Raw genomic sequence first — 15,586 nt, forward strand, 5'->3', positions numbered from 1 at the left:
CACAACTTGACCAAAAGAAGGGATCGGTTGATAGGACACATTCTGAGACATCAAAAGATCACCAATTTAGCAATGGAGGGAAGGGTGGGGGCAAAAATCGTAGAGGGAGAACAAGACATGGGTACAGCAAGATGAAGCAGCATGGAGAGCAGCATCAAACCAGTCTTTGGACTAAGACAACAACAACAACTACAACACCACGTGTTAAGTCCCCCAGTCCACCCCCCCCCCCCCCCCCACCTCCACCCCACTACAACCATTTCATAAGAGAGTAATTGTGTATAGTGACAATGACACACAGGTGAAAGGCGTTTTTACTACAGAAGTCTGTAATAAAAATGTTTCCTTTAAACTTTCATTCTTAATCACTAGTTCCATTAATGCGGAAAACATATTGAAATTGCATTCAGATTGACTTCTCCATTTCAGAAAATGGTGCTTGTTGTCCATAGAGATTCTGTACTACTGCACTGAAGAATTAACTGTCTCATATTCTGATCAGTTCACTACAAGCTTAAGCCAGGCTACAGCAGTAGCAGGAAGCTTCCACATGAAACCATGATCTGTGACTTGCTTTTTGTGGATGTGCCTGATCCTGTTTGTCCTGTGGGATGTAGTCAAAGTGGCACTGGACAGGTTGGAGGCCCTCGATGTGATTACACCTGTCTCCTCAAGTCAGTGGGTTTCTCTCATCATGTTAGTAAAGAAACCAGATAACTCTCTCTAGTTAGATGCTGTTTATTAGGCCATTAACATCCATATCATTGTAGAAACTTTTCCGATCCTGTGCTTGGAAGAACACTTTTCCCAAGATGAAAAACTGTGACCATTATACTTATATCAATTTGTCAGAAGCATACTTGCAATTACCATCACATCTGGATTCTCAAGACCTGTTGGTGATCAACAGCCCCTCTGGCCTCTACCAGTATAACCATCTGCCTTTTTGTACCACCAGTTCCCTGGCAGTATCTCAGTGTTACTTGGAACAGCTGATACAAGACATTCCTTTGTGGTGCGATTATATGAATGACATCATAGTAACTGGGACATACACCACTGAGCACCTTCGGATTTTGTAATCTTTGTGTTCTTAACAGATGCAGTCCTCAAATGTAATCTCCAGAAGTGCAAATTTTTTCAACTTCACTGGATTTATAACCAGCAAGTAGGGCATCTCTCCTGCCAAGCAACACGTCCTTGCCATAGACAACACACCCAGGCCCCAGAATCACAAGTAACTACAATTGTTTACAGGAAAAATAAGGTATTGTGGTTGCCAAGATGTCCCACCTGCTCAATGCATTCCTGAAAAACGGGGTTACATTCCAGAATGCGATGCAGCTTTCCTCATGCCTAAACGAACCCTCCCAACAGTGCTGTGCTTCATTCCATTTTCACGGGAATAGCCTCACTTCTAGCCAGAGATGCCTCACAATATTGCATGGATGCCGTGCTGTCCCATAAGGAAGTTGATGGCTCCGAACACCCTATTGCATTCATTTTCAGGACACTCCACACTGCCCAGCACAACGAACCCCAGATTGAAAAAGAGGCACTGGCTATCATTTATGTTGTTAAGAAATTTATACCTATTCACATGGCATTTAATTCCAGCTGCTGACAGGCCACAAGCCATTAATTGTGTTCTGATTTCTCAGGTATGACAGCACAAAGTCTGCAATAGGGATGTTGTTCTTATCGAATTATACATACAAAATCATTTATAAGACTGCAAGCCATTACCCTAACACAATGCTTTGTCCTGTCTCCTTGCAGGCCAGATCCCACATCTGATGTCCAAGAAGCTGGATCCTGGTTCTTCACTGGCCCTTCATGATTTTATTCTTGATGCTCAACTGGTTATGGCCCAGACGAGAGTGAACCTACTCTCTGTACAGTTTCCAAATGGATTAAGCAAGGGTGGCCTCAGCGTGTATCTTCAATGGCACATAGTCTACTCAAAATGTTCTTTGCCTTAAAGAACAGGCTCTCCCTCTATGAAGCCATACTCCACGTGCCAGCAGAACACAACCAGCCTAAGGTCATTATTCTTTGAGCTCTGCATCCCAGAATGCTTGCACTCCTGCATGCAGGTCGCTAGGGTATATAACACACGAAACAGCTGGCACACCATCACATATACTGGCTAGCCATCGACAAGGATATTGAGACCACGATCCAGTCTTGCACTGTGTATGCTCAGCAATCATTTGCACCAACCAGTATTTTCACTTTGGTCACTGCTGGGCCCTTAGGAGTGGTTCTACATTGACACTGCCATGCCCTCGGAATGCACGTCATGTTACCGGTGGGACGCTGCGACCACCAACCAGCTATAATTGTGCACCCACAGCTCAGAGCATGTATCCTCTCATGTGCTCATTTAAAGGAAACTTTCACTTTGCCGGCAGCTATCAATTGACTACATAGGTTTGGACTCTGGACTACGCATGGTCCCTTTTTTTGGCTGGTGTCATTCAATCTGAGTAACTCGGAACTTACATGTGTTTGTATTAACTGTGAATTTACTGTGTCACAGTATTTCATTCATTAAATTGTGCTCACAATTGCTGACTTCAACACTGAAGGTTACAAATGGGAAATGCATCCAGCCAACAGACACACATACTTAAAGAACAATTGTCAATGTCAGAATACCGCCCTTTGAATCTGTCATTGTAACAGAATGTAGTCATGATGTTATTCTTGGGTGGAATTTCCTGCATGTATCGCAAGCAGTCATAGACTGTAAGATCACAGCTCCAGGTTGACAAGCAAAGCTATTTCAACAAGCACACATGACAAAGATTACTATGGACAGTTGTTTACAACTGGAACCATTGTTATCCTGCTGTCACTAACAACAAGAGTTACAGTTCTGAGACTAGTACTCTGTTAAAATGTGATATTTTTGTCAATTGTAAAGAGCTACTCACCGGCTCACAAAAGGAACCTACATACCAGTGACGATCATAAGCATTCCAGGAAGTCAATTGAGAATTTTGAATCAATAATTTTCATGAGCAGCTACGGCTCACCCCTAAAGGTGTGTGTATACGAACAGCTAAACCAGTCCATGATTCAGAGCTTAATGCCACTGATGGAAACTCATTCTCTGCTAGCACTACAGACTACAAAATTGAGGAAGCTGCTATCAAACTGCCAATAGGGCCTAGTCTAAGTAAGTAACAACAGGGGCAAGTGTTAACCACTCTGTGCCAATTCTCAGATGCTTTCAAATCTGGAGTGGAGAAGACAGGCCAAGTAGCCTATGGTAACAGACTGTGTCAACACTGGGGGTCATTTATCAATTAGCGAGCATTCACGTATGGTGTCGCCGACTAAACAGTATATAATTTGGGATGAAGTGGAGAAGAGGCTACAAGCTGATCTCATTGGACCTTCAAGTGTGTCTTTGATCCTCCTTTATGTTTCTTATTAGTCTGAAAGATCAATCAATTTGATAGGCATGATTGGCACAGAAGCTTCAAGAGTATATCACAGTGCTACAATGTGGATGCAAACACAAGGATGCCAACTGCCTTTCAAGGAATCCTTTGGCGGAATGCTGCAGCAAGAGTGGAATCTCAGCCATCGCTGCTTTAAGTGGCATTTCTCTTGATGCTCCACTTGTCGCAGCTCAGACGAGAGTGGACCATACTCTTTGTACAGTTGCCAAATGGATTAAGCGAGGGTGGCCTTAGCGTGTATCTGAAATGGCACATGGTCTACTCAAAACATTCTTTGCCTTAAAGAACAGCATTGTAGAAAACCACAAAGCCTTGAAGAAGTAAGAACCATCCATAGGAGAATATCAGTTACCTAACAAAACATGGTATAAGAGAAACTATGATACAATATGGCAGAAAATGGTTGCTCTGCATCCCATCTCATCTGTGGTTAGGCACATTTAGGTTTTTCCATGATGTTTCTATGGCTGATCAGCTGAGGTTCATGAAGATTCTGGAGAGAATCAGATGCATGCATCTAATGGATGACCACACAACCATTAGACATTATGTGAGTCACTGTAAGGAATGCCAACAGCACAAACATGTGTCACAGAAGAAATGTGTGCCACAATTACCACTGAGGCATCAAGTACTAATTCCTGCAGCAGCAGCATCATCCCACCGAATTGGAAATGACATTTTGGCAAGGCTCTCAAAGTGGACAAACGAGAATTGATGGCTAACAGTCTGCACTGACTACCTCACCTGCTACGCTATCGGAAAATTGTGCTCACTGCTGAAGCTACGGAAACTGTAAGATTCCTCATAAAATAAACCATTCTGAAGCATGGATCTATGACCATGGAAAAGTTTTCCAGTCTAGACTAGTATCAGAGGTAATTCCAAGTTTCGACATCATCCACATGAAGATGACTGTCTGCCACCAGCAGACTTGAATACGACACTGGTAGATGTGCTCTCCATGTACGTTGATGTGAGAACAGAGAGATTGGGGCACAATACTGCTTGTCATAACATTCACATACAACACAGCTAAGCAAGGCAATACAGGCTTCACAGTTCGTTCAGATCCAGTCCCATGACACTGGAACAATAATGACTACAGTGTTCCTGCTTCAACTGGATGATACACAAGGTGAATATGTGAAACACCTTCATCACCAGGATCAAAGAAACAAAACAGCTGGTTTGCATATGAACCCTCGACATTCAGCAGGACTGAAAGTGCTACAATACCTAGTGCTAGCCAGTGAGATACAGCCTGAGACACTTGGTAAGAATTTTTAAACGTGTGTGGGAAGTGGGACTATTGGAAAAGTTATTAAAGCACTATTTTGGGCTATATCATATCCTTTGTCACTCATCAGATATCACACCTGAAGTCGAGAATTAGTATCCCTCATCAAAAAAACAAAGGCAAAGAGACATTCTCCAAGTCCTCCATATGAGACCCTTCTGTAGAGGGAAATGGGTGCAATAACACGACCAAAATGTGAGAACCGTCCAGCACTGCCATGGGCCAGATCTAGATCAAGGGTGCTGTAGTGGTTCCAATGAGAACATCTGAAACAGCGGGGCACTGTTTCTTTACGAGAGGGAACAATGCCGCACGCTGTTCTGCATGACTTGTTAAGTAGCAGTTGTCATTGTTGCATGGTTACTGCATGTCACCTCTTTGAATCCCATCAACAACAATTATTTTATTTTTTTCCTATTAGTCATTTCTAGATGGTTCTCATGGCTTCTTGGCTCATAATGTTTGTATATTCTGGAACAGTTGGTTGGGTGATTGGAGGTTGAGGGATTAAACAGTAACATCAGTAGTAACTCAATCCAAAGGTAGTTCATCATGAATTGGTGACACCTGCAAGAATGTGCTCTGACAATTAAAGTAGGTAGGAGGTGTATGATCGAAGCATTGAAGGCAAGTCTGATGCTGGAGCTGAAAAATAATTTATGGAGAAATGTGTGGATCAGGCTGGTACATAGGTCAGACCAGACAAGGGGTCTCCCAGGTCTCGTCCCACATCCACTGGACAGTGAATAACAACAACAAGAGGGGAGGAGGTGGGCATCCCTGGGCCTCCACATGTGACAGGGGGCACCTCACCACATAGCGTCCCACCCCTGCACCAGTGTAGTCACGGCATTAAAGAGCACTCACTATTCAACAGAGTCCTAAGTCTAAAGGAAAAAATAGAGTCCAGCAGAAAAGGAGGCAAATGACATCTAAAAGCAATTGAAACAGAGTAAGAGAGGGATGAAATAGTGGGCTGGTCGAGGAGGTAGGGTTGGTGGTGGTCCCCTGGACGAGGCATGCAGCAGGAGATGTGCCAACCACATTCACCCCAGCCCTGTGCCAAAGATAGCTTAAAACCTTATATCAAAAAGTAAAAACCACTTTCACAGAAGAAAAAAGAAAAAAAACACAGAAAACCAGCTCAACCAACCATGAATCATCTGCCATTATCTCAGGTACAGAATTTGGAAGGCCATGCTTGGCATGGAGGGCCTGAAGAAGGGCATTCCACCATGATATGAGCTAATGTCTGTAAGGCTCCACAACTATAATGTGGGCATTCCACCATGATAAGAACCACCGTCTGTAAGGCTCCACAACTATAATGTTAGCCTAATATGACCAATGAGCAGGTGACATAGGCTGGTGGATTCCTTCCAGGAGGGAGGGAGGGAGGGAAAAGTGTCATTAACCAACAGTTTCCTTGATGGTGCAGGGTTTATTAGAAGGGGCAGTAGCCATCCAGATGTCATTTCATCTCTGAGGGAGCATAGGTCTTATTTTCACTCGCAAATATGCACCTGGGATTGGTAAAGCGAATGGGGGGGCTGGATATTACTCCTCTAGACAAATGATAAGGCCAGTTTATTCCCTGGGCTACCCACATGACGTGGTGTTGAGGGAAAGCCAATCGAGCTACTCGGTATGACTAAGTTCAGTGAAAAAGTCATGAATAGCAGACCACAGGGGACCTAAAGCAACAATGGTCAATGACTTAAGGTCTGCTCTCTGAGTCACCACATATTAAAATGTGGTCAAGGGAGGCCTGTTTAATATAGTAAAAGGGTCCATTAAAGGCTTTCAGCTCCTCTGTACAAACATTATAAGTTCCTGGCATCAAATGGTGTTAATGGCCAACAGAGGATGTAAAACCATATCCCATCTTATCTACAGTTTGAGAGCTGTCAGTATGAAAGATGGTAGTGCCATGAAATTCCTGGACAACTGAATGTAACAAACACCAAAAGGTCTAGGGGAATCAGACTGTAGGACTTTGAAATAGATCAATCCTAATTTGTGGCTTACACAAGGAGCACATCCCAGGGAGGAGAGACAGAAATACTTGCGAGGACTGCGAGGCGCATTCCAACTGGTAATTCCACCTGAGAATGGGTATCAGGTGGTCAACAATACTTGTATGCAAAAAGAATAGGATATGTTGGATGATCATGGAATTGCTGAATGATGATTGTATATAAAACCAAGAAATGTTACCATTGGAACTGAAGAGGTAAGATCCCAGCTTCACTAAGCAGACTGTCTCCAAGACTCGTCTGAAAAGCGCCAGGCGATCTCTATGAAGACGAACTGAGTGTGTAACAGTTTCAAAGGCGAAGGTGCCACCAAGCCATAAAGGTGGTAACCATAGTCCACTGGGATGAGACCTGGATCCAGTAAATACAGAGAAGAGTACCCCAATCCATAACCCCATGAGATGTGTGCATGGAATCAGAGAATGTTACACTTCCATATGCAACTAGTCTTTAGCTGATGAATATGGAGCAGCCAAGTCAGAAAAGAAGCCTCAGAAACAGGACTGTGTTACAACTTTCAAGCACTGGGTACCCATATAAAGATGAGAGTTAGGGTGGATCATGGTACAATGTTGGAAACATAGTTTCGTCATCAGATATAAAGCCAATCCAAATGGATTTTTTAGACTAAAAGACTCTCCAAGGTCACATTTTTAGATAGAAATCAGAGTTTCTAGTTAATGGGTACGAAGGAAAATTTTACAAACCAAAAATCTTTACTTATTGATAAATGACATACTCTTTGTTGCAAATTTCCAAGTTACATAGTGATTAGATGTCAGAATATTGTTTAACAGATACTACTGCAATGGTGGACATGCAACACCTAACATTAAATTTTGAAAATTGTCACGGTAAAACATCTATCAGAACTGAGTACAGAAGGCCAATAAAACAATCAAACACTGAGAAATTTAGGAGATTGCTCAAAGAAATTAATTAGATGGATGTTTACAGCATCCAAAACACAAATGGAAGATACAAAACATTCATTAATAAAGTTAGCACCTTATTTGAAAATTGTTTTCTCCTGAAGGTAACTCAAATTCAGCAGAAGTTTAATAAGAAACCATGGATCACACAAAGGATAAAGATATCATGTGAAACAAAAAGGAAACTCTATCTGATATGTAGGGACACCTTTGATACTAGCATTATAGCTCATTACAAAAATTACTGCAAAATATTGAAGATGGTTATCCAGAAATCTTAACACCTGCATTATGAGAAGAAGGCAAATACAGGGCTATTACAAATGATTGAAGCTATTTCATAAATTCACTGTAGCTCCATTCATTGACATATGGTCACGACACACTACAGATATGTAGAAAAACTCATAAAGTTTTGTTCGGCTGAAGCCGCACTTCAGGTTTCTGCCGCCAGAGCGCTCGAGAGCGCAGTGAGACAAAATGGCGACAGGAGCCGAGAAAGCATATGTCGTGCTTGAAATGCACTCACATCAGTCAGTCATAACAGTGCAACGACACTTCAGGACGAAGTTCAACAAAGATCCACCAACTGCTAACTCCATTCGGTGATGGTATGCGCAGTTTAAAGCTTCTGGATGCCTCTGTAAGGGGAAATCAACGGGTCGGCCTGCAGTGAGCGAAGAAACGTTTGAACGCGTGCGGGCAAGTTTCACGCGTAGCCCGCGGAAGTCGACGAATAAAGCAAGCAGGGAGCTAAACGTACGGCCCCTTTTTCTTCTGCGAAAAAAAAAGTTACAGGACACGTGTATCTGGACATGCTGGAAAATTGGCTCATGCCACAACTGGAGACCGACAGCGCCGACTTCATCTTTCAACAGGATAGTGCTCCACTGCACTTCCATTATGATGTTCGGCATTTCTTAAACAGGAGATTGGAAAACCGATGGATCGGTCATGGTGGAGATCATGATCAGCAATTCATGTCATGGCCTCCACGCTCTCCCGACTTAACCCCATGCGATTTCTTTCTGTGGGGTTATGTGAAAGATTCAGTGTTTAGACCTCCTCTACCAAGAAACGTGCCAGAACTGCGAGCTCGCATCAACGATGCTTTCGAACTCATTGATGGGGACATGCTGCGTCGAGTGTGGAAGGAACTTGATTATCGGCTTGATGTCTGCCGAATCACTAAAGGGGCACATATCGAACATTTGTGAATGCCTAAAAAAACTTTTTGAGTTTTTGTATGTGGGTGCAAAGCATTGTGAAAATATCTCAAATAATAAAGTTATTGTAGAGCTGTGAAATCGCTTCAGTCATTTGTAATAACCCTGTACATCCAGCAATAGCCGGCCGGAGTGGCCGAACGGTTCTAGGCGCTACAGTCTGGAACCGCACGACCGCTACGGTCGCAGGTTCGAATCCTGCCTCGGGCATGGATGTGTGTGATGTCCTTAGGTTTAAGTAGTTCTAAGTTCTAGGGGCCTGATGACCTCAGAGGTTAAGTCCCATAGTACTCACAAGGGAACCTCCCCAAACTGAACACAGATCAGTCGAGAAAAAAGGAACAAGTTGTATGGAACTATGTAAAAAATAAGCAAAATATACAAACTGAGTAGTCGATGTGCAAGATAGGCAATATTAAGGACAATATGAGCTAATGAGCACCGTGGTCCCATGGTTAGGGTGAGCAGCTGCGGAGTGAGAGGTCCTTAGTTCAAGTCTTCCCTCAGGTGAAAAGTTTTCTCTCTTTATTTTTGCAAAGTTACGATTTGTTCATTCGTTCATTGACGCCTCTGTTTACTGTAATAAGTTTAATGTCTGCGTTTTGCGACCGCACTGCAAAACCGTGCGATTAGTAGACGAAAGGACGTGCCTCTCCAATGGGAACCGAAAACATTTGATCGCAAGGTCATAGGTCAACCGATTCCTCCACAGGAAAACACGTCTGATATATTCCGTATGACACTGGTGACAGCGTGTGCGTCACATGACAGGAATATGTTGTCGACCCACCTGACTTGTAAACTTGGCGAATGGGTAAAAAGATTCTTCTACCCTGCACGATTTAGGTTTTCTTGTGGATGTGAGAATCACTCCCAAAAAAGTGATGAAAACATAAGAGTTTGTCACATAAACTGCAACAAATGAATGCAACAGTTTCACAGTCGCACAATTTTCCCTGTGCTCTGTCAAAACATATGTTCTGTTTCGATGTTTGTTTAGGTGTAGCGTCCCCATACTACGGCGCAGTTACCTCGCATCGGACGGACGGACAGATAATAATTGTCTGAAAATAAAAAAAAATTAAACTTTTCACTCGAGGGAAGACTTGGATCTCTCGTTCCGCAGCTGCTCACGCTAACCACGGGACCACGGCGCTCGTAAGCTCACATCCTCCTTAATGTTGCCTACCTTGCGCATGAACTACTCAGTTTGTATATTTCGCTTATTTTTTTCATAGTTACACACAACTTCTTCCTGTTATCTCGATTGATCTGTGTTCAGTTTTTCAAGGTCTATCGACTATGCCCACTTATAACTAAATCTGAGGGGGGTGCGATGGGGAGGTTCCCTTGTCAGAACCATTTGAACCATCCAGCAATAAAATAAAAACAATATGGGATATAGTTAAGCCAGAGACATGTAGGACCAGAAATGAGGAGGAACAAATAGCTCTTAAAATAAATGAAACCCTGGTAACAAACACATGTTGTGTTGCAAACCATTTAAACAAGTATTTTGTCTCTGTTACTGGTAGCATGGGGTTGTCAGGTACAGTAAATAATGCAATGGAATATCTGAGACCAGTGCACACAAGCAACTCAGTAAAATGGAATTGACACTTACTTCACCCAAAGAAACAGAATCCATCATAAAGTCCTTGAAATCAAAGCATTCTAGTGGTTATGATAACATATCAACAAAGTTAATAAAAGAGTGTTCATGTGAACTTGGTGATATCTTGAGTTATTTGTGTAATCAATCACTTATCACGGTAACATTCCCGGACTCGCTTAAATATGCTGAAGTTATACCTCTCCACAATTACCAACCGATCTTACTTTTGCCAGCTTTTACAAAAATCTTTGAAAAGGTTTTGTACAAACATCTACTTAAGCACCTTAGTGAAAATAACATACTGCCAAAGTCACAGTTTGGGTTTATTAAGGGTTCTGATATTGAGAAGGCTATTTACAATAACAGTGAAAATGTCCTTAATACATTAGACAACAAATTAGAGGCAACTGGCATATTCTGTGACCTGTCAAAGGCTTTTGACTGTGTGAATCACAGCGTTCTTTTAAGTAAATTAAAATATGATGGCATCACTGGTAGTGCTGAAAACTGGTTTCAGTCTTATCTTACTAGGCCTAATAGAAAACAACATAACACTCCAGCAGTAGGCAATCAGACATCATCTGACTGGGAAGAAATTACATGTGGTGTTCCCAAGGTTCCATACTAGGCCCACTACCTTTTCTTGTGTATATTAATGACCTGTCATCTGTTACATTACCAGATGCCAAGTATGTCTTATTTGCAGATGATACAAACACTGCAATAAATAGCAAATCAAATATAAATTTAGAAAGGGCAGCTAATCAAATTTTTACTGACGTTAATAAGTGGTTCATAGCCAATTCACTGTCATTAAGCTTTGAAAAGACCCACTATATGTAGTTCAGATCTTCCAAGAGATTTCCTTCTAGTTGGTGTATAAAATATGACAACATGGACATTGGAGAAGTTGAGAGTGTAAATAATAAATTCAGTTGGGAGCAACATACTAACGAATTGCTAAAGCACCTAAACAACTCTGTGTTTTCAATGCGAATGATCTCAGACATAGGAGATATAAATATAAAAACCTGGCATATTTTGCTTATTCTCACTCCATTATGTCATATGGTATCATATTTTGGGGTAACTCCACACACCGAGGAAAAATTTTTAGAGTACAGAAGCATATAATAAGAGTAATGTGTAGTGTACATCCAAGAACATCATGTTGAAACCTAGTCAAAGAATTGGGCATACCAACTACAGCTTCTCAGCTTATTCCTTCATGAAGTTTCTTGTAGGTTAAATAATACATTTTTTTCCAACTAACTGCTTAGTACACAGTATCAATACTAGGAATAAGAACAATATACATAAAGATTTAAAATTACTTACTCTTGCCCAGAAAGGAGTCCAGTATTCAAAAACGCATATTTTCAGTATGTTACCAGCAACAATTAAGAGTTTAGTTTCAGACAAGGCACAATTTAAACATGATTTAAAAGATTTTTTGGTGGCCGACTCCTATTCCATCCATGAATTTCTCAACAAGTGCAAGTGACAATACTTGGTTGTAACAGCCAAGTAACTACCTACTGTGTGAATGATGGATGTATGGAAAGCAGATGTAAGTCTTAAGTCTGTAAATAGTGGAAGAGTAATTTATATATTGTACATAATTTGTCTGTTCTTAACTAAGGATCATTGAAATGAATAATTTACTTTAATTTTTGACAATACTTGGATGTAATAGCCAAGTAACTAGCTACTGTGTGAAGGATGGATTTAATGAAAGCAGATGTAAGTATTAAACCTGTAAATATTAGAAGTTTAATTTTAATTCACTTACATAATTTTACTGTTTACTGACTCAGGATCATTAAAATTAATGAAACTCAAGTTTTTCGAATTTCATTTTTGTACTGTGTTTATCTGACATGTTCCACACCCTGGAGGATCCCCTCTTTTGTGGGTCTACAGAATGGATAATTAACCTAATCTAATTTCTGGGGGGAGGAGTTCAATACGTAACTTCAGCCCATGGCTGATCCAAATCGAGAACTTCTACTGCTAGTATGTTACCAGCAACAGAGGCAGAGAACACTGCGCGCAGCTGCTGATTACCGGCCTTATGAGTAATATTCGATACCTAATCGTTGGCTTTGACAAATGACGTAGGAAACATGCGAAAAACGTCATACACAACATGGCGACTATCCGACAATGTTGTTGTTGTTGTCTTCAGTCCAGAGACTGGTTTGATGCAGCTCTCCATGCTATACAGTAAGCTGCATGCCCGCGGGAAAAATTACGGCTGTAGTTTCCCCTTGCTTTCAGCCGTTCGCAGTACCAGCACAGCAAGGCCGTTTTGATTAGTGTTACAAGGCCAGATCAATCATCCAGACTGTTGCCCCTACAACTACTGAAAAGGCTGCTGCCCCTCTTTAGGAACCACACGTTTGTCTGGCCTCTCAACAGATAGCCCTCATCATGTCACCAAAACCAGATGACTCAATTACCATACAATATGCAGCAAAATTGTGTGTTTCGGTCTTTCCCTTTCTTTCATTTCCATATTTACCCACAAAATATGTATAAAATGTAGCTTATCGCATTGTTTTCTCGGTTATTGAGTGGGTGGGAGAATTGCATCGACCTCGACTTCAATACTGCAATTAGTGATTTTGTCAGGCTCTTGCAACAAGCACAGTCACCAATTTAGGAATATATAAACACTTGCAAATCTGCGTAAATCCCCTTACATAAGCCATAACTACTTTGAAAAATCTTACAATTCTGAATTCACATTTGCGGAATCATTTGTTTACATACAAACCTCATACATCCGCTCTGACTAGTAATTATTTCTCCTGGAGTCAATATACGAGGTACGGATCTCTCATATGACCTGATAGTACTATCGACACGCTCACTAGCTAATCTAATATGTGCCAACGCCGACATCATCAATCACTGCAAACAAATTCACTATGTTTCAAAACAGAAAACACTCATTACTGTTTGAAAACCGCAACACTCAAACAACATCGACTTGCGTTGCCGAAGATGCGCCTGCATACCAGGAACAACCAAAGATACTAAACGTTGACACATCATGCATCGTACACAGGTATGAGTTTCTCTGTTTAATTCCGAGGACTGGTTGGAAGTGTAGGACGGTCGACAATTTTGGATTTGTTTTCTTATTTATTACTTCTAGTACCGTGGAACAGTTTTGCAAAGAAAGTTGTTTATAATAATATAGGTATTGAGCTGTAGTATTTCACTCTTGTCATTCATGTGAGAATGTCATGTTAAATAATCATGCGTGTTAGGTTACTGTAAGGTAAACGTAAATTAGGTAATTAGGTCCTTCGGAGAGGTGTAACATAAAGGTAGATCTGGTTGCAGTTGTAGATTTATGGGCAATTTCATTATGTTTGTTATTGTTATAGATTTTTGGCAGTCTGTAGCAGTGCCACGTAAGATGGAAACCGTGTTGTGAGAAATGGTGATGTAGCGGTCGTGCAACCATTAACCAGTTATATTGAAAAATGGGAGGCTCTCAGAGTGTTGAAATACCAGGGGGTGGAACAGAAGGGTACCATGTTCTTCGTGTAAGTAATACGAGTATGAACTGTGTGACATGTTGGAAAGACAGAAATGTATTTGTTCAGAATAGCAATCACTGTGTATTGGTTTAAATATTTCAGGTTCAAGAAGGATCTCCAGGTCAGAAAGCTGGATTGGAAGCCTTTTTCGATTTCATAGTCGCCATTGGGAATACCAGACTTGTAAGTGAAAGACACTTTTTGACACATTGTTTGTAAGTCATTTATTTTTTTAAAAAAAAGAACTTAGTAACTAAAGCTTACTTTTGACATAAGGCATTTGTCGTATATTTGAATGGGCATCACTTCAATATTTATGTTGTCTTGCCATCTGCTGAACTGATACTGCATGATCCATTGTTGCCTCTCCTTATGATATGGTTTACAAAGCTATTGAACTACACTTCTTCTCTTTCAGTTGCCTTTTCACTGTGAATAAATTTAAAACTGATGCAGTGCAAACTTTATTGTATGGGTTTATTTATTTGTCCTTCAAACATTCAGCACATCCGTATTGGACAGGTCAGGCACATTACAGAAAAAATATGCATACATTAGACATAGACAAAGTGGAATAGTATGGGGTATGGATAGGGCAGAAAGTTGACAGTAGACTTGTCAATGGCACCATACCAGCATTCATCTTAGTCTCTTGGGAAAACCATGGAAAACCCAAGTCAGAATGGCTGAACAAGATAGGACCCACCCCCATCCCCCAACTACGCCTGAATGCAAATCCAGTCAATTAAACTTACTTAACCGCCTCAATCAGTATATGAGTAGGAAAGAAAGCTACATATACATTGTAGGCAATGAAACTCTCGTAATTCTACTTTGTTAAATTTTACAGGGAAAGCAAAAACAGTGTCTTAAAAGATATGTTACAGATAAGGTTGCTACATGTGTAACTATATAGCAGAAGCCTAGTTATTGACAGATTAGAGAAATCCAAGCACTTTCAAATTTATCTTTGGTAATGGAGGTATTGAAATCATGGGGTTTTCACAGCTATGTGGAGGTACGAGACTTTTCATTGCCCTCCTCAATAGTCTGTAATGAGATTACAAGAAGTCAACTTTTGAACACATTATTCGGTACAAAAACACACAATTGCCTGACAGCACTATATCACAGCTAATGTTGCAAGTGATCCCTTTTCTGAGGTGGTGGACTGAGCTGCATTTGAAACAGAGAGAACAGGAAACTGACGGCAGAAACATGACAACTCGTACTCAGTAGTTGAATTTTTAGATATGAATTAGTAATTTTACAATTATTAGTAGTAACTCTGCTCCAAAGGTCATTACCTTCTCCAACTTCTTAATATATGTTTGTAACGAAATATAAGAAATGATACCAGTTGAGTGTGTTATGGGTATTGTAACTCCTGTTGTTATGCAGGTACCCATGTTAGTCCTTACCAGCACAGATTTGTATATGTATAGGAATG

The 15,586-nt window shown here is 41.0% G+C and overlaps 2 protein-coding genes across 5 annotated transcripts in view; one reads left to right on the top strand and one right to left on the bottom strand.

Moving 5' to 3' along the window:
• The window catches only part of LOC124716941 (exosome complex component RRP4), a 110,673-nt gene extending 97,064 nt beyond the window's left edge, over nucleotides 1-13,609 (bottom strand). The window contains exon 1 of one of the 2 annotated variants that reach the window (XR_007005696.1): nucleotides 13,362-13,609. Coding sequence is in view for 1 of the 2 variants with exons in the window: in XM_047243564.1 (XP_047099520.1) it covers nucleotides 13,362-13,492 (131 nt within the window). In the remaining variant the exon portion in view is untranslated. The remainder of the gene's footprint in view (nucleotides 1-13,361) is intronic. The other variant, XM_047243564.1, reaches the window with a different exon arrangement.
• The window catches only part of LOC124716720 (Golgi reassembly-stacking protein 2), a 58,737-nt gene continuing 56,680 nt past the window's right edge, over nucleotides 13,530-15,586 (top strand). Inside the window, exons 1-3 of one of the 3 annotated variants that reach the window (XM_047243445.1) lie at nucleotides 13,530-13,655; nucleotides 13,981-14,142; nucleotides 14,239-14,319. In XM_047243445.1, the coding sequence (XP_047099401.1) occupies nucleotides 14,080-14,142; nucleotides 14,239-14,319 (144 nt within the window). In that variant the 5' untranslated portion in view covers nucleotides 13,530-13,655; nucleotides 13,981-14,079. The other 2 variants (XM_047243372.1, XM_047243298.1) reach the window with 2 other exon arrangements.

Source organism: Schistocerca piceifrons, chromosome 1 (assembly GCF_021461385.2).
Source record: "Schistocerca piceifrons isolate TAMUIC-IGC-003096 chromosome 1, iqSchPice1.1, whole genome shotgun sequence".
Classification (NCBI taxonomy): Eukaryota; Metazoa; Arthropoda; class Insecta; order Orthoptera; family Acrididae; genus Schistocerca; species Schistocerca piceifrons.